Consider the following 27,996-nt stretch of genomic DNA (forward strand, 5'->3'; position numbering starts at 1 on the left):
TTTAGGTAAATGCGTTGGTTGGGCTATGTTTTAACCGGGAACTATAGAATAAAGACCGAATCGCTGCAACAAACAAACGGCCGTGAGTTATTACATAAGTCCTGGTGACATAACCTCTGAGCGCGAGCTCGGGACGACAGCCAGGGCGCAAAGAGCAAGCGGGTTGAAACCGGAGTAGCCTGAACTGCTTGTACAAGGAAGTTCGTTGCAAAAATGTAGTTGGCTGATATTATCCTCACGTGAAGACAAGACGGAATATGGAGAGAGAGTGACAACAGAGAATGACAAAATGATAAAGACGTCAGAGTAAATGAGCGTACTGACTCTAACAGAGATGGTAGTGTATGTTTTAAAGCGCATGCGCCGTCGCTGTCTCTAGAACAGCAGGTAGTTCTATATATTTAGAATTAAAGATCCAAAGTTGTTGAAGTTATTTATGGTGCCTTGCATACTAAGTGCATAGCAAAACGTGCGGTAGAATAGACAATAAAAAGGGGTGTGTAGACACGCTTGTCCCAGGAGTGTGAAGTGCGCGTAGTGTGTGTTAGAGCCAGGTGCAAGCACACGCAGTTTGTTTTGACGGGGGGAGTTATGGAATATGAGGAGCCCGAATCACCGGAACACATCACTACAGAAGAACCAATCAAAAGAGGTGAGATATATTATCTTGATTATTGATAGGCTAGGCCAAGTGTATTCATGTATAGGCTATGGTAGGCTAGGCCTAGTCTATTCAGTCATTTACATTTCACAAATGTCAATTATTTGCAGATGCAACTATTATTGTTTTAGCTATACATTGTGGATTGGGTGAACTGAAAAGGTCACAGAATTGCATTTTAAATTAATGCACATTTAAAGGTGAATGCATGTGTATGTGTGCACATTGCAATATACTCTGTGTGTGTACGTATGTGTGCTTGTGTGTGTGTGTGTGTGTGTGTGTGTGTGTGTGTGTGTGTGTGTGCTTGTGTGCGTGGATGCACACACACAGACACACCTGTTTGCCAGTCTATACCATTGACTATTGTGTAGTGTGAGCACACCTAAGGATTACAGAAGTGCTGTATGAGTTTTGGTATACAGTCACTGCCCCTTTCTCCCTCTCCTCCCCCATCACCCTGTCCCCTCCTTTAAAAGAGCCTCATTCTAATGCTTATCTCTCCCTTCTCTCCTCCCGTTTCTCTTATCTTTAGCTCCTTCTCCCTTTTTATCTCTTATCCCTGTCACTATGTCTCTCTCTTACACATTAGTTGTCTCGTTCTCTCTCTCTTACCCCCCTCACTCTGTCTTTGTCACATCACCAAGGCTCCCGCCCTCCAAATTCTTTCTCTGCCTTCCCCCTCATATCCTCCACTCTTTCTCATCTTGCCTCATTCACTCTCCCTTCTCCCTCCTCCCATCTTCCCTATCCCTCACTCTTTTTCTTCTTAGCCCATTCACTCTCCTCCCCTCCCTCCCTACCTACCTCCTCCCCCCCTCCCTCCCCCTCTCTCTCATTAACTCACCTCTCTTCTGTTGTCCACCTGATGGTGTAACTCTTGCTCCTTGAGGGTAAACATGGCAGTAATCCTCTATAAAACCAGGGATTAGCTCTTAGCTGTGTGGGCCTGTTTTGGGCCTGCTGCATTTCCCAGCACTACACAGTCTAAAATCAAACCATGGCTTTCAACTTAGATTCCTTCAGTCTCTATCACACATACTCCATAGTCATTCATTAAATGATGTCATCCATCAGGCCTAAACCACAGGTGTCAAACTCATTCTATGGTGGGCCGAGTGTCTGCGGGTTTTAACTCCTCCCTTGTACTTGATTAATCAATGAAGGTCACTGATTAGTTAGAAGCTCCCCTCACCTGGTTGTCTACTCTAGGTCTTAATTGGACACAAATTGAAATTCAATAACAAGAACCAGCAGACACTGGGCTCTCCATGGAGTGAGATGGACACCATAGTTCAATATAGGCTACAGACTCAGATTGATATTTTCATCTTTATTCCCTAAATTTAACCAGGTCTGGCTGAGAGGGTGCACTGATACAAATATCCTGCAATGATGCCACAGTTGTCCTCTAGATACTTATCTGGCTTTAGAACCCATTAAAACCCTTTCTCATGGTGCCGTGACAATGCATGCTACTCTCTCTGTTACTCATTGATAGGACATCATGATAGCTATACAGTTATGCAACAGAAAGCTACTCTCTTCTATACTGTGTACATACATGCACGCACACGCACACACACGTAAATGCACCAGCAGTCGCTCCCTTATTACATCACATTGTGTGTGGAGTGTGTGTGGGGAGCTGATAATGTGTAACATGCAGCGGTTATCTCTCTGTGTGTTCTTCTGTCACTCTCCAGCCTGCAGCTGCTATATCTCCATACAGAGTAGGATAGAGAGACGGGGAGAAGAGAAACCCCTGGAAACAGCTTTTGATTAAATAGCGCCGTCTAAATCTTAGCAAGACTTCCATTGTTAGATAAAGCATTGATTTAAAAAGACAGAATGCTGCTGTTTGATTTGATTGAGAGAGCAAGGGAAATAGACAGATAAGGAGAGAAAGAGAGCGATAGAGAGAGATAAGATGGGGTGGGTTGGTATTGATGCTGACAGACCTGTATTTTTGAAAAGTAGAGCACATTGAGGAGTTAGAAGAAGATAGCGGTTTCCATTGCCTTCATGTTGGTCTTGTGTAACATGGCCTCTTAGTCCCCACACTGTGGCTTGGGCTGATACTCAGTGGCATGGGTCAGGTGTCACTGCAGTTCTCACTGGAATCAGATCATTAGCACTTAGGTTTAGGATTTAGTTTAGTTTGGAATCACATGAAATTGACTCATGATCCGACAGCATGGTTGACGTTCTTCCACTGAAGGTTGAAAAGCGACTCAAATCCTTACTTTTTGCGTACAATCGCAAACGGCAGTGTGTGTGTGTCTCTGCGTTTTCTGAGTCTAGGTGTGTATGTTTTCTGTGTGTGTGTCAACTGCTCTGCTCTCACCAGACCTCTGTGTTCTGCTTATGAAGCAAACGTGATTTGATGAGGAGGGGAAACAGAGGGAAGCAGTGAAAGCCGCAGCAGATCTTCTCTACCCCAGACATAAAGACCCAGGCTACCTCTGCCTCTGTCTGCCTCCACCCAGCGATGCTTATCTCCCCTGCCCTCTCTCAACACACACGCACACACACTAAAAATACACACCTCAGCTTGGAAACAACCCACATACACACACCCAGTCTAATATGAACTTTCTCACAATTGTGGTCAGAAAGCTAGACTCCCACCTTCCTCCACTATAACTGTGTCTGTCTCTTACTCACCAAGGTGTGTGTGTATAAATGTGTGTGTGTGTGTGTGTGTGTGTGTGTGTGTGTGTGTGTGTGTGTGTGTCTGCGTGTGCCTGAGAGAGAGTTCAAACTCCATCCACACTCTGCTTGTGTCAGCTCCTACTCTCCCAACTGTCTCTTTTTCAAGGCTCTTCCACACCAATTAATTTTGTACAACAGACACTATAAACACATCAGGCCCTGTGTGCAGAGGCCCAGCATCATCCTGGCATAGATTCAGTTCTCCTCTGTTGTGTCAGGGAGACATAGACTCAGTCCTCCTCTGTTGTGTCAGAGAGACATAGACTCAGTCCTCCTCTGTTGTGTCAGGGAGACATAGACTCAGTCCTCCTCTGTTGTGTCAGAGAGACATAGACTCAGTCCTCCTCTGTTGTGTCAGAGAGACATAGACTCAGTCCTCCTCTGTTGTGTCAGAGACATAGACTCAGTCCTCCTCTGTTGTGTCAGAGACATAGACTCAGTCCTCCTCTGTTGTGTCAGAGACACATAGACTCAGTCCTCCTCTGTTGTGTCAGAGACATAGACTCAGTCCTCCTCTGTTGTGTCAGAGAGACATAGACTCAGTCCTCCTCTGTTGTGTCAGAGACACATAGACTCAGTCCTCCTCTGTTGTGTCAGAGAGACATAGACTCAGTCCTCCTCTGTTGTGTCAGAGACATAGACTCAGTCCTCCTCTGTTGTGTCAGAGACATAGACTCAGTCCTCCTCTGTTGTGTCAGAGACACATAGACTCAGTCCTCCTCTGTTGTGTCAGAGAGACATAGACTCAGTCCTCCTCTGTTGTGTCAGAGACACATTGACTCAGTCCTCCTCTGTTGTGTCAGAGAGACATAGACTCAGTCCTCCTCTGTTGTGTCAGAGAGACATAGACTCAGTCCTCCTCTGTTGTGTCAGAGACACATAGACTCAGTCCTCCTCTGTTGTGTCAGGGAGACATAGACTCAGTCCTCCTCTGTTGTGTCAGAGAGACATAGACTCAGTCCTCCTCTGTTGTGTCAGAGACACATAGACTCAGTCCTCCTCTGTTGTGTCAGAGACACATAGACTCAGTCCTCCTCTGTTGTGTCAGAGACACATAGACTCAGTCCTCCTCTGTTGTGTCAGAGAGACATATACTGCGTGCACAATTATTAGGCAGGTGAGTATTGTGTTCTTATCATTGTTTCTATTCACATTTTCGAATTCCAAACCATATTAAATTGAATGCTTATTGGATTTAATCATTTTCAGGTGATACGTATTTGTGTAAGGAGGGAGGGTGTGGCGAAAGTGAATAACACTTTATATCAAGGTGTGCATAATTATTAGGCAGCCTCATTACCTCAGGTAAAATGGGCCAAAAAATAAATTTAACTGACACTGAAAAGCCAAAAATGTAAAATGCCTTTCAGACGGATGCGACACTCTTTAAATAGCTAAACTATTGAGGTGTGACCACCAGACATTCAAACGTTTTGTTGCGAATAGTCAACTGGGGCGCAAAAAACGCATGGGGAAGAAAAGATGCAAATTAACTGCAAAAGACTTGAGAAGAATTAAACGTCAAACTACCAGGAACCCATTATCCTCCAGTGCCACCGTATTCCAGAACTGCAACCTACCTGAAGTGTTCAGATGTACAAGGTGTCAAGTGCTCAGAGACACGGCCAAGGTCAAGAAGACTGAAACAAGACCAGCACTGAATAAGATTCACAAGTTGAAGCGTCAAGATTGGGCAAAGAAATACCTGAAGACAGATTTTTCAAAGGTTTTATGGACAGATTCAATGAAAGTGACTCTTGATGGACCAAATGGATGGGCCCGTGGCTGGATCAGTAATGGACACAGGGCACCACTTTGAGTCAGGTGCCAGCAAGGTGAAGGATGGGTACTGGTATGGGCTGCTATCATTGAGGATGAGGTAGTTGGACCTTTTCGGGTTGAAGATGGACTGAAACTCAACTCCCAAACCTACTGCCAGTTTCTGGAAGATTCTTTCGTCAGTGGTATAGGAAGAAGTCCTCAGCATTCTAGAAGGCCATGATCTTTATGCAGGACAATGCTCCATCACATGCATCCAAGTACTCCACTGCTTGGCTAGCCAGCAAGGGCCTCAAAGATGCCTGAATAATGACCTGGCCCCCTTCCTCACCTGACTTAAATCCTGTTGAGAACTTGTGGGCCCTTCTCAAACGTGAGATTTACAGTGATGGAAGACAATACACCTTTTTGAACAGCATTTGGGAGGCTGTGGTTGCTGCTTCAGCGAAAATTGATCGTGAACAGATCAAGAAACTGACAGACTCCATGGATGGAAGGCTCATGGCAGTTATTGAAAATAAGGGTGGCTATATTGGTCACTGAATATTTTTAAAAGGTCAAAAATGTTATATAATTGTCATTTTGTGTTACTTATCTGTTACACTTACTCTAAAAATTGAGAATAACAAGTGAGTTGAGAGAAATTATTTTTGTAATTTAGTTGCCTAATAATTCTGCACACTAATAGTTGCCTAATAATTGTGCACACTTATATATTTCCCTGAGAAAGACCAAACTCACTTTTCCTTTGTTAAACATTCAGGTTTGAGGTTCAATAACATTTTGGATTGACTGAGAGCATTGTGTTTGTTCAACAATAAAATTAATCCTGAAAAATACAATATGCCTAATAATTGTGCACGCAGTGTAGACTCAGTCCTCCTCTGTTGTGTCAGAGAGACATAGACTCAGTCCTCCTCTGTTGTGTCAGAGAGACATAGACTCAGTCCTCCTCTGTTGTGTCAGAGAGACATAGACTCAGTCCTCCTCTGTTGTGTCAGAGAGATATAGACTCAGTCCTCCTCTGTTAAGTCAGAGAGACATAGACTCAGTCCTCCTCTGTTGTGTCAGAGAGACATAGACTCAGTCCTCCTCTGTTGTGTCAGAGACATAGACTCAGTCCTCCTCTGTTGTGTCAGAGAGACATAGACTCAGTCCTCCTCTGTTGTGTCAGAGAGACATAGACTCAGTCCTCCTCTGTTGTGTCAGAGAGACATAGACTCAGTCCTCCTCTGTTGTGTCAGAGATACATAGACTCAGTCCTCCTCTGTTGTGTCAGAGTATTAGACTCAGTCCTCCTCTGTTGTGTCAGAGAGACATAGACTCAGTCCTCCTCTGTTGTGTCAGAGAGACATAGACTCAGTCCTCCTCTGTTGTGTCAGAGACATAGACTCAGTCCTCCTCTGTTGTGTCAGAGACATAGACTCAGTCCTCCTCTGTTGTGTCAGAGACATAGACTCAGTCCTCCTCTGTTGTGTCAGAGACATAGACTCAGTCCTCCTCTGTTGTGTCAGAGAGACATAGACTCAGTCCTCCTCTGTTGTGTCAGAGAGACATGGACTCAATCCTCCTCTGTTGTGTCAGAGACAGACTCAGTCCTCCTCTGTTGTGTCAGAGAGACATAGACTCAGTCCTCCTCTGTTGTGTCAGAGACATAGACTCAGTCCTCCTCTGTTGTGTCAGAGAGACATAGACTCAGTCCTCCTCTGTTGTGTCAGAGAGATATAGACTCAGTCCTCCTCTGTTGTGTCAGAGACATAGACTCAGTCCTCCTCTGTTGTGTCAGAGACATAGACTCAGTCCTCCTCTGTTGTGTCAGAGAGACATAGACTCAGCCCTCCTCTGTTGTGTCAGAGACATAGACTCAGTCCTCCTCTGTTGTGTCAGAGAGACATAGACTCTGTCCTCCTCTGTTGTGTCAGAGACATAGACTCAGTCCTCCTCTGTTGTGTCAGAGACATAGACTCAGTCCTCTTCTGTTGTGTCAGAGACATAGACTCAGTCCTCCTCTGTTGTGTCAGAGAGACATAGACTCAGTCCTCCTCTGTTGTGTCAGAGACATAGACTCAGTCCTCCTCTGTTGTGTCAGAGAGACATAGACTCAGTCCTCCTCTGTTGTGTCAGAGACATAGACTCAGTCCTCCTCTGTTGTGTCAGAGACATAGACTCAGTCCTCCTCTGTTGTGTCAGAGAGACATAGACTCAGTCCTCCTCTGTTGTGTCAGAGACATAGACTCAGTCCTCCTCTGTTGTGTCAGAGAGACATAGACTCTGTCCTCCTCTGTTGTGTCAGAGACATAGACTCAGTCCTCCTCTGGTGTGTCAGAGACATAGACTCAGTCCTCCTCTGTTGTGTCAGAGACACATAGACTCAGTCCTCCTCTGTTGTGTCAGAGACATAGACTCAGTCCTCCTCTGTTGTGTCAGAGAGACATAGACTCAGTCCTCCTCTGTTGTGTCAGAGAGACATAGACTCAGTCCTCCTCTGTTGTATCAGAGACATAGACTCAGTCCTCCTCTGTTGTGTCAGAGAGACATAGACTCAGGCCTCCTCTGTTGTGTCAGAGAGACATAGACTCAGTCCTCCTCTGTTGTGTCAGGGATACATAGACTCAGTCCTCCTCTGTTGTGTCAGAGACATAGACTCAGTCCTCCTCTGTTGTGTCAGAGACATAGACTCAGTCCTCCTCTGTTGTGTCAGAGACATAGAATCAGTCCTCCTCTGTTGTGTCAGAGACATAGACTCAGTCCTCCTCTGTTGTGTCAGAGAGACATAGACTCAGTCCTCCTCTGTTGTGTCAGAGACATAGACTCAGTCCTCCTCTGTTGTGTCAGAGAGACATAGACTCTGTCCTCCTCTGTTGTGTCAGAGACATAGACTCAGTCCTCCTCTGTTGTGTCAGAGAGACATAGACTCAGTCCTCCTCTGTTGTGTCAGAGAGACATAGACTCAGTCCTCCTCTGTTGTGTCAGAGACACATAGACTCAGTCCTCCTCTGTTGTGTCAGAGAGACATAGACTCAGTCCTCCTCTGTTGTGTCAGAGACATAGACTCAGTCCTCCTCTGTTGTGTCAGAGACACATAGACTCAGTCCTCCTCTGTTGTGTCAGAGACATAGACTCAGTCCTCCTCTGTTGTGTCAGAGAGACATAGACTCAGTCCTCCTCTGTTGTGTCAGAGAGACATAGACTCAGTCCTCCTCTGTTGTGTCAGAGACATAGACTCAGTCCTCCTCTGTTGTGTCAGAGAGACATAGACTCAGTCCTCCTCTGTTGTGTCAGAGAGACATAGACTCAGTCCTCCTCTGTTGTGTCAGGGAGACATAGACTCAGTCCTCCTCTGTTGTGTCAGAGACATAGACTCAGTCCTCCTCTGTTGTGTCAGAGACACATAGACTCAGTCCTCCTCTGTTGTGTCAGAGACATAGAATCAGTCCTCCTCTGTTGTGTCAGAGACATAGACTCAGTCCTCCTCTGTTGTGTCAGAGACATAGACTCAGTCCTCCTCTGTTGTGTCAGAGACATAGACTCAGTCCTCCTCTGTTGTGTCAGAGAGACATAGACTCAGTCCTCCTCTGTTGTGTCAGAGAGACATAGACTCAGCCCTCCTCTGTTGTGTCAGAGAGACATAGACTCAGTCCTCCTCTGTTATTTTTACATTTGAAATGTAACCTTTATTTAACTAGGCAAGTCAGTTAAGAACAAATTATTATTTACAATGACGGCCTACACCGGCCAAACCTGGACGACGCTGGGCCAATTGTGCGCCGCCCTATGGAACTCCCAATCACGGCTGGTTGTGATACAGCCTGGAATCAAACCAGGGTGTCTGTAGTGACGCCTCTAGCACTAAGATGCAGTGCCTTAGACCGCTGCGCCTCTCGGGAGCCCTATTGTTATTGCCAGAGAGACATAGACTCAGTCCTCCTCTGTCAGAGAGACTGAGATGAGCCCAGTTGGGAGTGAGTGGGCTGATAAGGGACATGGGGCTGAAGCTACAGTAGATCATTGAACTAAGATGTGAGAGAGGAAGTGTGTCTTGTGTTCAAGCAGCATTTAACTTGTATTTTCTTTGCTACAGGAGACACTGTGTCCAAGAAGACTCATTTGAGTAAGTGTTTGTGTTTGTGTGTGTGTTTGGTTATGTGTCAATATGCCTGTCTGTTCAAGCCCATGTGTTATGTGTGTGCTAGTTATATGAGCATGCAGTGTGGTTATGTCAGGATTGCTAGTATTTGCACACGTTTGCACCTGTGCTGAAAAATGCACACACACACACACACACACACACACACACACACACACACACACACACACACCACACACACACACACACACACACACACACACACACACACACACACACACACACACACACACACACACACACACACAGGTTTCTCTGTGGTGCCAACATCAACATTATAGCTCTGTTATGCACCTGTGGTACTTTGTACAGACAGTATTCTCCTGTTTGCTGGATTTAGGTTTGGAGATAAACTCTATATTGGTATTCTGGCATCTGGATGCAGATAGTATCAGATAGTATCTCCTTCACATGTGGTGGTGTTTCTGGGCTGTTTCTGCTCCTGACTACAACACACCTGTTAGTTTTGAGTGTAGGGAGAAAATTGAAAAATGTCTGGTCGGTTTTCATGATACTAGTTTTCACTTTGAATAATAATGATACGGATGATGGAATGTGTATCATCAGAAAGATCTCTCTTTATTTGCTGTTTCAGATGTCAGTCCATACTCAATTGGCTAGTTAGGCTGTCACTCTGTGCTGTGGGTACAGTCCTATCCTCTTGACGTGTTAGAGAAGTACAGTATATGTCCTTTCATGCCAATAAAACTTTTTTGTGTTTCGATGTATATTTGCGGGAGATAGAACGGTGGGTACAGAGAGTGGTTAAGGCTTTGAGGGTGACTAGGTGAGTGGGTTATGCACAACAAAGAACGGGAAAAAAGTTCCGTAAGAAAAGAGCGAGAGCGAAAGGGGAAAGGCCCTCTGTCTTTCACACGCACACACACACTGTGTGACTGACAGAGCGCTTGAGCAGTGACTAGCGGAGACTCTGAGGCCTAAACATGCTGTAGGCGCACTAAGATAGTCACTCTGCAAGAGAAAGGACAGACAGAGAGAGAAGAGAGAGAGAGATCAAGACAGTGACAGTGACAATTTGACAGTGATTGTGAATTGAGGGTGAGGGTGAGAACAAGAAAGAGAGAGAGAAATAGAGTTTGTGAAAGTGGGACAAGAAGACTGAGAAGTGGAGTGAAGATGATGCGAGGTAGGAGTGATGGCCTTGATTTAATGTGTGTTACTCTGTACAGCACCGTATCTGTGTGTGTGTGAGAGAGAGAGTGTATACTGTACTGTAGCCTACATTTGATGTATGTTTGTTTGGCTTTTTTTCGTCCCCCATTCTCCTTCCGTATTCCTCCAACTCTTCAAGTACATCAACGTATCCGCTCAGTCATATTCATTTCTAAACTCAAAACCTGATCATGTAAACAGACTTTTCAGAGTGATTATAGTGCGTTGTGTTTCAGCCTGTTGGCATGTCCAACATCCTCACCAGATCCTGGTCCTGTTTCTTTCCAAAACCTCCAACAACTTGACTCTGTAGCTGCTCTTCAAGTTTACATTTCACATTTGAGTCATTTAGCAGACACTTTTATCCAGAGCCACTTACAGGAGCAATTAGGGTTAAGTGTCTTGCTCAAGGGACACATTTTTCAGGGGTTCAGGGGCTCGGGGATTCGAACAAGCGGTTAAGAGCCCAACTCATAACCGCTAGGCTACCTGCCCCCCCAAGTGTCTGTGTATTTTTGTTGCTACCTGCCCCCCCCAGGTGTCTGTGTATTTTTGTTGCTACCTGCCCCCCCAGGTGTCTGTGTATTTTTGTTGTAGTTCTTCTAGAAGCATAATGGAGTCAGAATAGAACCGTTTCGTCTGATTCTACAGGGCTGTAGAAGTGATATAATGTAACCATTTACTTTGATAATACTCTTGAAAATAATGTATATATTTCAAAACATCTTGCACAGCATTATCACTTATTGTAAAAATACACAAGTCATGTAGTTATAAAATGTCAAGGTGGAAGTTGGGCCTAATCAGTCTTCAAAATATTTGATAGGTTTTGTCTGAATATGTAAACGGTTAACTATGACTACTTGTTTAGGTTGTTTTGAAACCAAATGAGGGATCTTTGAAGCCTCTCATTGGTTAGTAAGTGGGCACTAGGACATTTAAGTGTCATTACTGTGGTCGTGGATACTGTCCTGATATGACTAAGTATTTTACCTGCTTATGTTTCAAAGACTTAAATTACAGCAACACATGTCCATGTTCTCTCACTACCACTCACACAGTCTGTGATGTGACACACGAGAACTACCACTCACACAGTCTGTGATGTGACACACGAGAACTACCACTCACACAGTCTGTGATGTGACACACGAGAACTACCACTCACACAGTCTGTGATGTGACACACGAGAACTACCACTCACACAGTCTGTGATGTGACACACGAGAACTACCACTCACACAGTCTGTGATGTGACACACGAGAGAGGAACAGGGACTGTGTAGGCTGAAGGGGAGAGAGGGATAGTGAGTTTGGCATGAGACTGTACTGTGATGTGAGATGGTCCTCTCAGAGCATCCTCTGCACCAGTTTCTATTTATGCATCCATTTGGCGCCATAGGGACTCACCCCCCCCCCCCCCCCCCCCCCCCACCGTAGCACAGCTGCCCCTCTGTGGTTGGCGTCTCAGTGTGTGTGTGGTAGTGTGATATACACTGAGTGTACAAAACATTACCAGGTGAAAGCTACCAACCCTTATGTCACTTGTTAAATCCACTTCTATCAGTGTAGATTGAGGGGAGGAGACAGGTTAAACAAGGAGTTTTAAGCCCTGAGACATGGATTGTGTATGTGTGCCATTCAGAGGGCGAATGGGCAAGTTAAAATATTTAATTGCCTTTGAACGGAGTATGGTAGTAGGTGCCTGGCGCACTGGTTTGTGTCAAGAACTGCAGTGCTGCTGGGTTTTTCACACTCAACAGTTTCCCGTGTGTATCAAGAATGGACCACCTCTCAAGGATATCCAGACAACTTGGCACAACTTTGGGTAGCATTAGAGTCAACATGGGCCAGCATCCCTGTGGAATGCATTCGACACCTTGTAGAGTCCATGCCCTGATGAATTGAGGCTGTTCTGAGGGCAAAGGGGCTGCAACTCAATGTCAGGAAGGTGTTCTGAATGATTTGTACACTCAGTGTATATCTCCTGTGTGTTTGTCACTGAATATAACATGATGCAGATGTCATTTCTAATATTACACACACTGGGTTCTAATTTTAATGTCAAGGAAGGAAAGGTTTCACCTTAGCTCCTAAACCCTGTTAGAATAATTAACACAACTGTAGACTGTTTTACAATGATGACATTACTTAAATACAACAGTGAACATTTATGCATTTCGAATCTTTCATTTTTCTCTGAGAGTGGCCCACCATCATAGCCATATAGGCTTGATTCAGGCGACATTCTCCATTCACAAACAAAGAGTCTGCTGATGCTTCTGGGGGATTCCTGTTCAGATTGATGTTCTCTTACTTCAAAATACTTTCCTTACGCTGTTGGGGGTACATACAGCTGCACACACATACACACTTCCAAAGCACCTCACTTTACTTCAAAGAGTTGATACCAAAATCTGAAGTAACACATTCACCCCCAAACATGACAAATGAAAGCGAGCAGTCACACAGTCACACGGTCACACACCCATCACCATTACTTGGTTTACCTCACAACTCATTATTGTTCCCCTTGGACTCAGTCTGGGGTTCAAAACAGCCTTTCTAAAATGCTTATGTTGAAATACGTAAGGTGCCTTTGTTATTGATTGTGAAGATTTCAGTTCTTTTTTTACTTACTAGAGCCACAGTTCTTGTGACCAGACAGCATGGTATTACTCACAAATTACACGTTCCAAAAGAACTATTCAGAGGCTCCACTCAAAACAAATTCAGTGTGATGCGTATCATTTCATTTATGATATAGTCTTCAAGCTTGTCATGTAGAGAATTCTCATGGCAATACTGTAAAAAAAAAGTTATTTATGTTATTTATCTAGGATTATCTTGCATAAAAATTTAGTTTTACACTATCTCTCAAAGCGCTTTCAATTGTATAGCTCCCACATAAACTTTCAATATAGCACCCACCTGGGTGATGCACAACTTCCATTTTGAGGCATACTGTCCCCACATCAGCTATCACCGCTCAATAACCTACCAATAACAAATACCTTACATTAAATGGATCTCAAACGGCACAAGAAACTTCAAAATATACATTCAATTAAATGTGTCTTAAATTCCAGAGATTCCTTTACTAATTAAGTTAGTATTATAAATATGTTATAGCACATTTACAAAATGTTTTAATTGTTAAGCATTAAGAGCATATTAAGGTTAAGTGTGATGGATACGTATTTGATATTTACAGTATATATATTTCTTAGTCTCAGATGTTTAATTTAAAGTCATTTCATTCTAATTATGATATTTGCTTCTATATTTTGTAATGTTTCATATTAAGGTTTTTCAAATGTGGAATGGATTCATTTATAGCAAATTTTGAAATCTACCAAGAAGTAAGTAACATTAAGGATCAGTAATCAACCTAAATACATTTACATTTATAGCTATTTTATTCTTTGATCATATTTAATAAACATTTCTGATTCCCTTTGGAACATTTTTATAGTCAAATTTGTCCAAATACTGCTTGTCAGTAATAAGAAATCTATTCATATTTATATGATTAAAAATCATATCATATCAAGTAATCGTTATCGAGACCAACATTTTATGACAGAAAAACATGAGTTATTTTTGGTCAAAACATGTCAGTGTGCCATCAATTAGATTTAAGATTTTATTTCAAAGTATTCACACAATGTTCCAATGTTATCTCAAGTAAATCTCTTACTCTCTAAGGATAACCGTATGCCCCGTGTTCTCTTTGTCATGCATCTGTATGTTGGAGGGTGTAATTCTGCGGTGTGTTTCCGTTGGAGGAAAGTTGAGGTTTTTTGTCCGTTTACAGAGCAAAATGCAGAATGCTGACAGGGGACTTTATACAAAGACAAGGGAAAGGTGCTGAATGGCACTCGCTGCTCATGTCAAAGATATTCAACCCCTTATGAAGGACAAAGGACATTTTATATGAAAGGCCCTTTTTTTATTAGGCTGCATAGCCTCTGATAGCAGCTTTCTACTGCCCTTCTGCATTAGCTCAATGAACCTTGTCATGGAAACCATCACAACCTCACTGTATTTGATTTGACTCGCTTTATGGATAATACAGTGCCTTCAGAAAGTATTCACACCACATTTTGTTCGTGTTACAGCCTGAATTCAAAATTGATTAAAGTAAGATGTTTTGTCACTGTCCTACATACAATACCCCATAAAGTCAAAGTGTAATTGTGTTTTTTTACATTTTTACAAATGAATTACAAATTAAAATCTGAAATGTCTTGAGTCAAGTATACAACCCCTTTGTTATGGCAAGCCTAAATAAGTTCATGAGTAAAAATTTGCTTAACAAGTCACATAATAAGTTGCATGGACTCACTCTGTGTACAATAATAGTGTTTAACATGATTTTTGAATGACTACCTCATCTCTGTACCCCACACATATAATTATCTGTAAGGTCCCTCAGCTGAGCAGTGAATTTCAAATGCAGATTCCACCACAAAGACCAGGAAGGTTTTCCAAGTTTTGACTCATGGGTGTGAATACTTACAGTTGAAGTCGGAAGTTTACATACACTTAGGTTGCAGTCATTAAAACTTGTTTTCAACCACTCCACAAATTTCTTGTTAACAAACTATAGTTTTGGCAAGTCCTTTAGGACATCTACTTTGTGCATGACACAAGTAATTTTTCCAACAATTGTTTACAGATAGATTATTTCACTTATAATTCACTGTATCATAATTCCAGTGGGTCAGAAGTTTACATACACTAAGTTGACTGTGCCTTTAAACAGCTTGGAAAATTCCAGAAAATGATGTCACGGCTTTAGAAGCTTCTGACATAATTTGAGTCAATTGGAGGTGTACCTCAAGGCCTACCTTCAAACTCATTTACATTTACATTACATTTAAGTCATTTAGCAGACGCTCTTATCCAGAGCGACTTACAAATTGGTGCATTCACCTTATGATATCCAGTGGAACAACCACTTTACAATAGTGCATCTAAATCTTTTAAGGGGGGGGGGGTTAGAAGGATTACTTTATCCTATCCTAGATATTCCTTAAAGAGGTGGGGTTTCAGGTGTCTCCGGAAGGTGGTGATTGACTCCGCTGTCCTGGCGTTGTGAGGGAGCTTGTTCCACCATTGGGGTGCCAGAGCAGCGAACAGTTTTGACTGGGCTGAGCGGGAACTGTGCTTCCTCAGAGGTAGGGGGGCCAGCAAGCCAGAGGTGGATGAACACAGTGCCCTTGTTTGGGTGTAGGGCCTGATCAGAGCCTGAAGGTATGGAGGTGCCGTTCCCTTCACAGCTCCGTAGGCAATCACCATTGTCTTGTAGCGGATGCGAGCTTCAACTGGAAGCCAGTGGAGAGAGCGGAGGAGCGGGGTGACGTGAGAGAACTTGGGAAGGTTGAACACCAGACGGGCTGCGGCGTTCTGGATGAGTTGTAGGGGTGTAATGGCACAGGCAGGGAGCCCAGCCAACAGCGAGTTGCAGTAATCCAGGCGGGAGATGACAAGTGCCTGGATTAGGACCTGCGCCGCTTCCTGTGTGAGGCAGGGTCGTACTCTGCGAATGTTGTAGAGCATGAACCTACAGGATCGAAACTCAACGCCTCTATTTGACATCATGGGAAAATCAAAAGAAATCATCCAAGACCTCAGAAAATAATTGTAGACCTCCACAAGTCTGGTTCATCCTTGAGAGCAATTTCCAAATACGTGAAGGTACCACGTTCATCTGTACAAACAATAGTATGCAAGTATAAACACCATGGGAGCACGCAGCCGTCATACCGCTCAGGAAGGAGATGCGTTCTGTCTCCTAGAGATGAACGTACTTTGGTGCAAAAAGTGCAAATCAATCCCAGAACAACAGCAAAGGACCTTGTGAAGATGCTGAAGGAAACAGGTACAAAAGTATCTATATCCAAAGTAAAACGAGTCCTATATCGACATAACCTGAAAGGCCGCTCAGCCTGGAAGAAGCCACTGCTCCAAAACCACCATAAAAAAGCCAGACGGTTTGCAACTGCACATGGGGACAAAGATCGTACTTTTTTGAGAAATGTCCTCTGGTCTGATGAAACAAAAATAGAACTGTTTGGCCATAATGACCATCATTATGTTTGGAGGAAAAAGGGGGAGGCTTGCAAGCCGAAGAACACCATCCAAACCGTGAAGCACGGGGGTGGCAGCCTCATGTTGTGGGGGTGCTTTGCTGCAGGAGGGACTGGTGCACTTCACAAAATAGATGGCATCATGAGGAGGGAAAATTATGTGGATATATTGAAGCAACATCTCAACACATGAGTCAGGAAGTTAAAGCTTGGTCGGAGATGGGTATTCCAAATGGACAATCACCCCAATCATACTTCCAAAGTTGTGGCAAAATGGCTTAAGGACAACAAAGTCAAGGTATTGGAGTGTCCATCACAAAGCCCTGACATCAATCCTATAGAAAATTTGTGGGCAGAACTGAAAATGTGTGTGCAAGCAAGGAGGCCTACAAACCTGACTCAGTTACACTAGCTCTGTCAGGAGGAATGGGCCAAAATTCACCCAACTTATTATGGGACGCTTGTGGAAGGCTACCTGAAACATTTGATCCAAGTTAAACAATTTAAAGGCAATGCTACCAAATACTAATTGAGTGTATGTAAACTTCTGACCCACTGGGAATGTGATGAAAGAAATAAAAGCTAATATAAATAATTATCTCCACTATTATTCTGATATTTCACATTCTTAAAATGAAGTGGTGATCCTAACTGACCTAAGCCATGGCATTTTTACTAGGATTAAATGTCATGAAGTTTGAAAAACTGAGTTTAAATGTATTTGGCTAAGGTGTATGTAAACTTCTGACTTTAACTGTATGTAAATTACAAATGACAATTTCTGTATTGCATTTCCCCAAAAATGGCAAAAATGTCTAAAAACATATTTTCACGTTGTTAATATGGGGTGTTGTGTGTCGATGTGTGAAAATAAATTATATTTAATCCATTTTGAATTTAGGTTGTAACACAACCAAATGTGGAATAAGTCAAGGGTTATGAATTTATTTATTTTTATTTAACCTTTATTTAACTAGGCAAGTCAGTTAAGAACAAATTCTTATTTACAATGACGGCCTACCAAACGACAAAAGGCCTCCTACGGGGATGGGGACTGGGATTAAAAATAAGAAATAAATCAAATATAAATGTAGGACAAAACACACATCACGACAAGAGAGACACCACAACACTACATAAAGAGAGACCTAAAACAGCAACACATGACAACAACATGGTAGAAACATAACATGGTAGCAGCACAAAACATGGTACAAACATTTTTGGGCACAGACAACAGCACAAAGGGCAAGAAGGTAGAGACAACAATACATCACACAAAGCAGCCACAACTGTCAGTAAGAGTGTCCATGATTGAGTCTTTGAATGAAGAGATTGAGATAAAACTGTCCAATTTGAGTGTTTGTTGCAGCTCGTTCCAGTCGCTAGCTGCAGCGAACTGAAAAGACCAGGGACCCATGGATGTGTGTGCTTTGGGGACCTTTAACAGAATGTGACTGGCAGAACGGGTGTTGTATGTATGAGGGCTGCAGTAGATATCTCAGATAGGGGGAGTGAGGCCTAAGAGGGTTTTATAAATAAGCATCAACCAGTGGGTCTTGCGACGGGTATACAGAGATGACCAGTTTACAGAGGAGTATAGAGTGCAGTGATGTGTTCTTTAAGGAGTATTGGTGGCAAATCTGATGACCGAATGGTAAAGAACATCTAGCCATTCGAGGGCACCTTTACCTGCCGATCTATAAATGATGTCTCCGTAATCTAGCATGGGTAGGATGGTCATCTGAATCAGGGTTAGTTTGGCAGCTGGGGTGAAAGAGGAGAGATTACGATAGAGGAAACCAAGACTAGATTTAACTTCAGCCTGCAGCTTTGATATGTGCTGAGAGAAGGACAGTGTACCGTCTAGCCATACTCCAAAGTACTTGTATGTAGGGGCGGCTAATGCAATCCAGTTGTAGCCTAGGTATTTTCTGATGCTCATTGACAGAGAGGGAAGATGATGAGGGAGGGGAAAATAGATTATATGTGTATCTGTGGACTAGTGTTGCATAACATTTATCGCTCTCGCTCTCTCCACAGTATTTCTTGCTCTCCCTCGCTATCCCCACTCTCCCTCTCTCCTTACCAGTCACTTCTCTCTCGCTCACTGTTACTCTCATCTTCTATTATCTCTCTCTCTCTCAACTCTCTCTCCCGCTTTTCTTTCTTAATTTAGATCAGTAATTCCCTCTTTTTTTCTGTAGCTGGCCTATAGCTGGTTCGGCTAAAGAGATCAGAGATGGGATGAGGGGGGACTGAGAACTCAGTGTCAATAGTATCATGTCAGTAACTGTCGAGACCATTTCATAATTTACTACAGGGAGGGGCGATTGAAAAGTCAAGTAAAGGTTGAGAACAGTAACATGGATCCACCTGCCATCCCTAGACGAGCTGCTGTTTGTTAGTGTGTAGGATGTCCCAGGCCCATAGTGCCGTCAGAGGAGACGGAAGTGTAGGAGGTCATGTTATATTAGCTAGCTGCCATCGCTCCTCATCCGCTCCAGCAATACCACCACTGGTGCTATCAACAGATGTGAAGGAGGCTGGGTAAATGACGGCTCTGATGAAGTTGGAGAGCCAGGTTAGCTGTTAGCCAGGTTAGCAGTTAGCCAGGTTAGCTGTTAGCCAGGTTAGCTGTTGATCTTAACTAGATGGATAGGGCTGCCTGGGGTAGAGATGCCTGTAACAGTTAAAGATAGGGCTGCTGTGCACATCACAGAAGATCACTGACTGGTCTTGGTGATGGAGATCTATAGATATATTTGAGAGAGAGATTTATCTAGAGGCCTGTGGTCTGTATAGGTGGAGAGATATGAGAATAAAGGACACAGAGGAAATAGACCAATATTAGCAATGTGGCTTCAGAATAAGATGAAGAAAGAGAATAGAGAGATAGAGGGTGAGTTTGAGAGATAGCGACCGAGATGGAAACACAGTTTGCTGTGGCAGTTGCAAATTATTCCTAAGCGTTTTCAATCATCAATGATCTAATGTGGAGATGAGTCCACATCCCACACCATATGTTGTCTATGGTATTGCTGATCCTCATACAGCCCTGCAGTACATACTGGTCCTCAATCCCAAATGAATGGAAAAGATAGAAACATGCATGTGTGTATGTGCGTCAACAGTGAAAGGTTGTGGGTCAGGTTGGTTTCCTGTTGTTTGAGGTTGAGAATCAGAACTGAGAGAGCAAAAAACAGAGACCACTGACATTCTCTCTCTCTTTAGCTCTCTCTCTATACAGTTTTGCAGGCAGTCACTCTACTTGTTCTATCTACTCACCCATCCATTCTGTCTATCCACTTTCCCATTAACATTCTCACACAATTAGTCAGTCTTCATGAAGTGTTGTTCAGTTGTTTTACTGCACATAGACAATACCATGCATGCAGTCTTTAGGGTTATAGTTTGTTACTCTTTTCAGATGTGCAGTATAGTGTGTATTCTATCAGATGTGCAGTATAGTGTGTATTCTATCAGATGTGCAGTATAGTGTGTATTCTATCAGATGTGCAGTACAGTGTGTATTCTATCAGATGTGCAGTATAGTGTGTATTCTATCAGATGTGCAGTATAGTGTGTATTCTATCAGATGTGCAGTATAGTGTGTATTCTATCAGATGTGCAGTATAGTGTGTATTCTATCAGATGTGCAGTATAGTGTGTATTATATCAGATGTGCAGTATAGTGTGTATTCTATCAGATGTGCAGTATAGTGTGTATTATATCAGATGTGCAGTATAGTGTGTATTATATCAGATGTGCAGGGGGTTTCTCAGTTTCACCGCTGACTGCCCTCTCTTACGGCCTCTGGGAGATTCCTGTGGCACCTGAATAGAGGGCACAAACACTTGACACACTGACACACACACACACACACACACACATTTCACACAATTTATTGCTGTACTGTAAACACAAGGGATTGTCTCACCGCTTGACAAACTAACTTACACACACCAACACAAAGAAAGACAAACACTCTTCCCGAACTCTAAAATCACAATAGAATAGCGTATTTATTTTCATATGTTCTGAATGTAATAATGTATGATTTGTTGAATGATGAGGAGGGGGGATGAGGGAGGAAGAGGGGGGGTGGGGGGGAGGAGGATGGACATTCCTGGCAGTGTCAACCAAGATGAAAGACTCTATTACTGGCAGCACTATCCTTTATGAGACAGATAGAGAGAGAGGGATGGAGAGAGCGAGAGGTGAGATGAAAGAAGGATAGTCAGAGCAAAAGAGAAGCCAGTTAACCACTTGAAAAGACTGAGGTTGACACCTTCACCTCCTCCTCCTCTCTCCATCCGCAAATATTCCCCCTCTACTGTTGTCTCTTCTGTCTGTCGCTGTGTATTTGATGTCATTCGGTTCATTTTTAACAATGTAAGAAATGCTAATGAGAGGAAAACAGAGTGTTCATTCTTTCACTCTGATTGCAACGTTTGATGACAACCAAGCAAATTGTCTCTTTTTTAACAAGCCCGTATTATTGTAGCAAAGTTGCAATATGTGTGTTTGTGTGTGTGTTTGTGTGTGTGTGTTCATGTGAAGTGTTGTTGATTTGTTAGGGGAATGGTCAAACCTCAATGGGATAGATATACTGACATACCTGCTGAACACACAACGCAGGTCTCACGTAATCAGGTGTCACGTACACAGACCAAAAACCCGTTTTCCACTCCATATTTGTGTGGTCAACCAACTTTCTCAGTCTGATTTTGTGTTAATGTTACCTCTCTGCAGTCTAGGTTTCTCTTTCCCCTTCCTGCCCTCAATTCTCTTTACCATCTATATTTCACTTTCTCTTCTCCCCCTAAGTCTCCCTAACTCTCCCTAAGTCTCCCTTATCTCCTTGATAGACAGTTCTGAATGTGCTCACACTGTACTTCTGAAAGATCTGGGTTTGGACATTGGCTACATTGGCTCTGCTGGCCAACGTAGTCCACAGGTGTTTGTGTTACTGTGAACTGTAATGTGTGTGTTAACTGTATTGTGTTACTGTTAACTGTAATGTGTGTGTTAACTGTATTGTGTTACTGTTAACTGTAATGTGTGTGTTAACTGTATTGTGTTACTGTTAACTGTAATGTGTTACTGTTAACTGTAATGTGTTACTGTTAACTGTAATGTGTGTGTTAACTGTGTTGTGTTACTGTTAACTGTAATGTGTGTGAACTGTAATCTGTGTGAACTGTAATGTGTGTGTTAACTGTATTGTGTTACTGTTAACTGTAATGTGTGTGTTAACTGTATTGTGTTACTGTTAACTGTAATGTGTGTGTTAACTGTATTGTGTTACTGTTAACTGTAATGTGTGTGTTAACTGTATAGTGTTACTGTTAACTATAATGTGTTACTGTTAACTGTAATGTGTGTGTTAACTGTATTGTGTTACTGTTAACTGTAATGTGTGTGTTAACTGTATTGTGTTACTGTTAACTGTAATGTGTGTGTTAACTGTATTGTGTTACTGTTAACTGTAATGTGTGTGTTAACTGTATTGTGTTACTGTTAACTGTAATGTGTGTGAACTGTAATCTGTGTGAACTGTAATGTGTGTGTTAACTGTATTGTGTTACTGTTAACTGTAATGTGTGTGAACTGTAATGTGTGTGTTATTGTGTGTGTAGCTCAGATTGAGGTGATTCCCTGTAAGATCTGTGGTGATAAATCATCAGGAGTTCACTATGGAGTCATCACCTGCGAGGGCTGCAAGGTGAGACTGCAGCACTACACAGCTGATTTCACACTGACCAAGCAGACATAACAAACAGACTTATTTCCAGTGGTTTCATTGGTTATGTCAATGGTCCTCTCTCCCCCTCAGGGTTTTTTCCGGCGTAGCCAGCTGCCGTCCGTGTCCTACTCCTGTTCCAGACAGAGTAACTGTCCTATAGACAGAGCCAGCCGCAACCGCTGCCAGAGCTGCCGACTGCAGAAGTGTGTGAACCAGGGCATGAGCCGGGATGGTGAGACACGCAAGCACACATAAACAAAAAGATGGCTCCTGGAAAAATAAAGGTTGAATAAATACACACTTTCAAATCATATTACTTAAAAAAATATATATTTTATTTAACCTTTATTTAACTTTATATGAGAGTAATTAAACTCAACTCCACCACAAACTGTTTTTGTTTCCCCAGCGGTGAAGTTTGGTCGGATGTCGAAACGTCAGCGGGAGTCTCTGCGTGCCGAGGTGGAGAGACACCGTCAGCAGCAGCAGCAGCATCTCCAGGCAGAGGCCCAGCCCGCCATGCCCTACCCCAGCAAGGCATGCCGTTTCCGGACACCCCACCTGCTCCAGGCCCCGGCTCTGGCCTACTCCTTCCCGGGAGAGCCAGAGCTGCCACCCTGCCCGACAGATGTGCTCCCCTACCTGGTGTGCTCCCCAGGCGAGTCCCAGGCTCCAGGTCTGGCCTACCAGGGCTCCTGTGTGTCTCCTGGCAGTGGGCACTCAGATGAGAGAGGTAAGGGAGTGGACACATACACACACTCAAAACACATAATCAGACTAACACTGTTTAATATCTATTACCCCTTTCCCCTTCTCACTCCCTCTTCTTCAGGGTTCGACTCCCGTCAGCCGTCTCCTGACCAGACGATAGGGATGGGAATTAGATCGTATGACCCAGAAGACCCCTACTGCCCTTACCGCCCCTCCCTGCTACACATAGAGGAGCTGTGTGACAGTATCGTGCGGTCCCATAGGGACACCAGTCAGTTCAGACTGGAGGAACTGCAGGCTCTGAGATGGAAGTTGTTCAGCAGAGAGGAGATCCATGCCTACCAGAGCAAGGTACTGTACCAACACATCACTGGTCTCTTATAAATCATCAGTCAGTCGTCAGTAATAAATAACAGTTTCGTTAGTAAGTTAAAAGAAGTCTGACCCCTGAAATCAAGTTTTTCATTTGACCTTTATTTAGCAAGGTAAGAACAAATTCTTATTTTCAGTGACGGCCTAGGAACAGGGGGTTAACTGCCTTGTTCAGGGGCAGAATGACAGATTTTTACCTTGTCAGCTCGGGGATTTGATCTTGCAACCTTTCGTTTACTAGTCCATAGCTCTAACCACTAGGCTACCTGCCGCCCCAGGTGTCAAGAAATCTTGTCTCTTTCTTCTCACCTCTTTTTGGAATTCCTTCTCCCCTCACATCTATCTTTTTCTCTTGTCTCCCCCTCTCCCTCCCTCTCCCACCCTCTCTCTCTCTCACTCCCTCCTGTCCTCTCCCTCCCTCCCTCCCTCCCTCCCTCCAGTCAGTAGATGAGATGTGGCAGCACTGTGCCGTGAGGCTGACTGAAGCAGTACAGTACGTGGTGGAGTTCGCCAAACGCATCCCAGGGTTCCGTGGGCTCGGACAGAACGACCAGATCACCCTGCTCAAGACTGGTGAGCCAAACCCACCTTTCAATCACTACTTACTCTACTATCCTCTCAAGAAAAGTCTTCCTGTAAGAAGTGCACATTGCCATTATTAAATATTCTCTCCCCTCTCTCTCTCTCTCCCTCCCTCCATCTCTCTCTCTCAGGTTCGATGGAGGTGGTTCTGGTCAGAATGAGTAGGTGTTTTAACACAGAGAACAGCACCGTCTTCTTCGATGGGAAGTTTGCCAGCACTGAACTTTTCAAGTCTCTGGGTAAGTCCATTGGCTCCTAGTCTTAGCTGTTGAATGGATGCTACAGTGCCCTCAGTCATTATTGGGAAAGTGAAGTATTTTTTATTCTTACGGCTCTATACTCCAAAAGTTTGGATTTTAAATCAAACAATGACTGAGGTTAAAGTGCAGACCGTCCACTTTAATTTGAGGGTACATAGCACCACCATTTTAGGGGACCAAAATGATTGGGACGAATTCACTTATATGTGTATTAAAATAGTAAAAAGTTAAGTATTTGGTCCCATATTCATTTTTACATTTACATTTTACATTTACATTTAAGTCATTTAGCAGACGCTCTTATCCAGAGCGACTTACAAATTGATTCATAGCACACAATGACTACATCAAGCTTGTGACTCAAAACATTTGTTGGATGCATTTGCTGTTTGTTTTGGTTGTGTTTCAGATTATTTTGTGCCCAATAGAAATTAATGGTAAATAATGTATTGTGTCATTTTGGAGTCACTTTTATTGTAAAGAAGATAATATGTTTGCTAACACTTCTACGTTAATGTGGAGGCTGTATGATATTGGTGTGTCTAACCTTATGATCTTTAACTTCAAATACAAACTTTTGGAGTATAGAGCCAAAATAATAAAAAAATCCTTCACTGTCCCAATAATTACGGAGGACATGATCTCATATTAACTTTGCCAATTGGTTCCTAGTCTTAGTGATGCTAACTGTGCTAACTGTGTTGTTGCAGGCTGTGGTGATCTGATGGTGGCGGTGTTCGACTTTGCTCACAGTATGTGTGCCCTGAGACTGACTGAGCTGCAGATGGCTCTCTTCAGCTCACTGGTGCTCATTAACACAGGTAAGACACACAAATGCACACACATTCTGTATATTGATACTGCAGATAATATTAGTACAATAAAGTTATAGATCAGTAGTTATAGAACAGTAAAGTCCTGGAACAGTAAAGTCATAGATCTGTAAAGTCATAGATCTGTAGTCATAGATCTGTAAAGTCCTGGAACAGTAAAGTCATAGATCTGTAAAGTCATAGATCTGTAAAGTCATAGATCTGTAAAGTCATAGATCTGTAAAGTCATAGAACAGTAAAGTCATAGATCAGTAAAGTCATAGAACAGTAAAGTCATAGAACAGTAAAGTCATAGATCCATAAAGTCATAGATCCATAAAGTCATAGAACAGTAAAGTCATAGATCTGTAAAGTCATAGATCCGTAAACTCACAGATCCGTAAACTCACAGATCCGTAAACTCACAGATCCGTAAACTCACAGATCCGTAAAGTCATATATCCTGTGGCAAAGAAGGGGGTCGAGTGATAAATGGCAGTCGGCCATTTTGTGATCTGTAGTTCTGATCGGGGTGGCCATTTTAGTGATCGGGCAGAGCCCGTTTATTAGTTCTGCCCTCACATATCTGCCATTTATCACTCGACCCCCTTCTTTGCCACAATCCATAAAGTCATAGATCTGTAAAGCCATATATCCATAAAGTCATAGATCTGTAAAGCCATATATCCATAAAGTCATAGATCCGTAAAGTCATAGTCATAGATCCATAAAGTCATAGATCCGTAAAGTCATAGTCATAGATCCATAAAGTCATGGATTCGTAATGTCATAGAACATAAGCTGATTAATGGTATCAAATGATCTATTCTATCTAATCTTTTATTTTTTATTTTATTTATTTTTTTGTGTGTGTGTGTGTGTGTGTGTGTGTAGATCGCCCCTGTCTTGAGGATAGAGGCAGAGTACATAGAATGAGGAAAGACTTGGAGGGATGCCTCAGCCACATGCTACGCAGAGACAACCAGGAGAGCCTTCAGCACAAGGTAACACACACAGGCACTTGCACATACACACGTGCACACACACTCACGCATTCAAGTTTGACGGAGTAGTGAGTGGAGAGCGTTACCACTGGTGTAAAAATACTTTAAAGTACAATTTAAGTCGTTTTCTGGAGTATCTGTACTTTACTTTACTATTTATATTTTTCTCAACTTTTACTTTTACTTCACTACATTCCTAAAGAAAATAATGTACTTTTTACTCCATACATTTTCCCTGATACCCAAAAGTACTCGTTACATTTTGACAGGAAAATGTTCCAATTCACACACTTATCAAGAGAACATCCCTGGTCATCCCTACTGCCTCTGATCTGGCAGACTCACTAAACACAAATGCTTCATTTGTAAATTATGTCTGAGTGTTGGAGTGTGCCCCTGGCTATCCGTAAATGTTTTTTGTTTATGTTACCATCTGGTTTGCTTAATATAAGGACATTGAAATGGTTTATTCTTTTACTTTTGATACTTAAGAACATTTGAGCAATTCCATTTACTTTTGATACTTAAGTATATTTTTAACCAAATACTTTTGGACAATTTACTCAAGTAGTATTTTACTGGGTGACTTTAACTTTTACTTGAGTCATTTTCTGTTAAGGTATCTTTACTTTTACTCAGGTATGACAATTGAGTACTTTTTCCACCACTGGTGTTTACCCTCTATGACATCACTAAACAGTGTGTAGAACTATCATTGACTAGCTGTGTGTGTGTGTGTGTGTTGTCCCCAGCTCTACCAGAAGGTGTCAGTGTTGCAGTCTCTGTGCAGTCTGCATGTAGAGAAGCTGCACTGGTTCAGCCAGCTCTACCCGCTCACCGTCCACTCTGTCTTCCCTCCTCTATACAAGGAGCTGTTCACCTCCGACCTGCCTTCTGTGGACTCCCTCTGAACTCCCTCTGAACTGCACCGTACATGTTGACAGATAATTAGACATGCATACAGTAGTAGACAGACACACACACAAACACACACAGAGACACAGAGACACACAGAGACACAGACACTCAGAGACACAGAGACACAAACACACACACAGACACACACAGACACTCAGAGACACACAGACACACAAACTTAGACACACATAGACACAGACACATGAGAATGCATTGATAACATGAGATGAAATTACTTTGAATGCTTCACTTGTTGAATAAAAATATTTTTGTCATTTCAGAGAGCAATGATTTGATGAAACTATTTCAGTAGCCAATTAGTGATTGGACATTGAAGCGATTTTCATGCAAAAAAATGTTTTATAGATTGTTGTTTTGTTTTTCCTTTTTGAGAGTGTTATTTGGTCCTTGAGACGATGTATGTTATTTTGACTCAGGGTGGCTGTTGTGACTGTATCCAGACCAGTTGCTAGCTGGTATAAATGACCATATTTAGATGATCACTATGAAATCTAATGGGTGTTTTCTGAGTTGTTTTTAAATGTGTGACTTTACAGAGTCGGCTAACCCATCAGACTGAGTACCTGAGCTATAGCCCATGGGCCCCACGGTTCAGGACCCAAACACACAGTCAAGTATATAGCTAGTCTTCTCAATGGACTGTGTGTGGATCGAATTTCACCAACAATCCCATCTGTCTCTATCGAGCTTTAAAAGAGCCTGTGTGTTGCATTAAAACAGAGTCAGAAATCCTAGACAGGCAGAAATGTAAATATGAATAATCTAGAACATAAACTTGGATGCTGGGTAATATTACTGTAGGCCTACAGTATGTAGGCATTTGAATGACTAACTTTGGGCATGACTGTTATTGTAAACAGATTTCACAAACATTACCGGTGTTTCTTTAACATTCTCCCTGTTAGTTTGTCTCCTAGGTGTTACTATTGTGATTCCCATGGAAAAGGCTTCCAATAAACTGCTGACATGATTTAAAAAATGACTGGTGTTCCTGT

General features: G+C 42.7%; 1 protein-coding gene across 3 annotated transcripts; it reads left to right on the plus strand.

Moving 5' to 3' along the window:
• Positions 1 to 130: 130 nt before the first annotated feature.
• Positions 131 to 27,983, plus strand: LOC106575322 (nuclear receptor ROR-alpha A-like). 3 transcript variants are annotated; one of them, XM_014151790.3, is made up of 11 exons: positions 131 to 652; positions 9,237 to 9,266; positions 22,215 to 22,300; positions 22,412 to 22,553; positions 22,731 to 23,054; positions 23,154 to 23,383; positions 23,845 to 23,977; positions 24,118 to 24,225; positions 24,957 to 25,067; positions 25,953 to 26,062; positions 26,815 to 27,983. In XM_014151790.3, the coding sequence occupies exons 1-11, from the start codon at positions 592 to 594 to the stop codon at positions 26,971 to 26,973; spliced, it is 1,494 nt and encodes a 497-aa protein (XP_014007265.1). In that variant the 5' UTR covers positions 131 to 591; the 3' UTR covers positions 26,974 to 27,983. The 3 variants fall into 3 exon arrangements, with proteins under 3 accessions (XP_014007265.1, XP_014007276.1, XP_045554568.1); XM_014151801.3 differs by lacking the exon at positions 9,237 to 9,266; XM_045698612.2 differs by lacking the exons at positions 131 to 652; positions 9,237 to 9,266 and adding an exon at positions 9,701 to 10,449.
• The last annotated feature ends 13 nt before the right edge of the window (positions 27,984 to 27,996 follow it).

This window comes from Salmo salar, chromosome 02 (genome assembly GCF_965601325.2).
Source record: "Salmo salar chromosome 02, fSalSal1, whole genome shotgun sequence".
Lineage (NCBI taxonomy): Eukaryota > Metazoa > Chordata > Actinopteri > Salmoniformes > Salmonidae > Salmo > Salmo salar.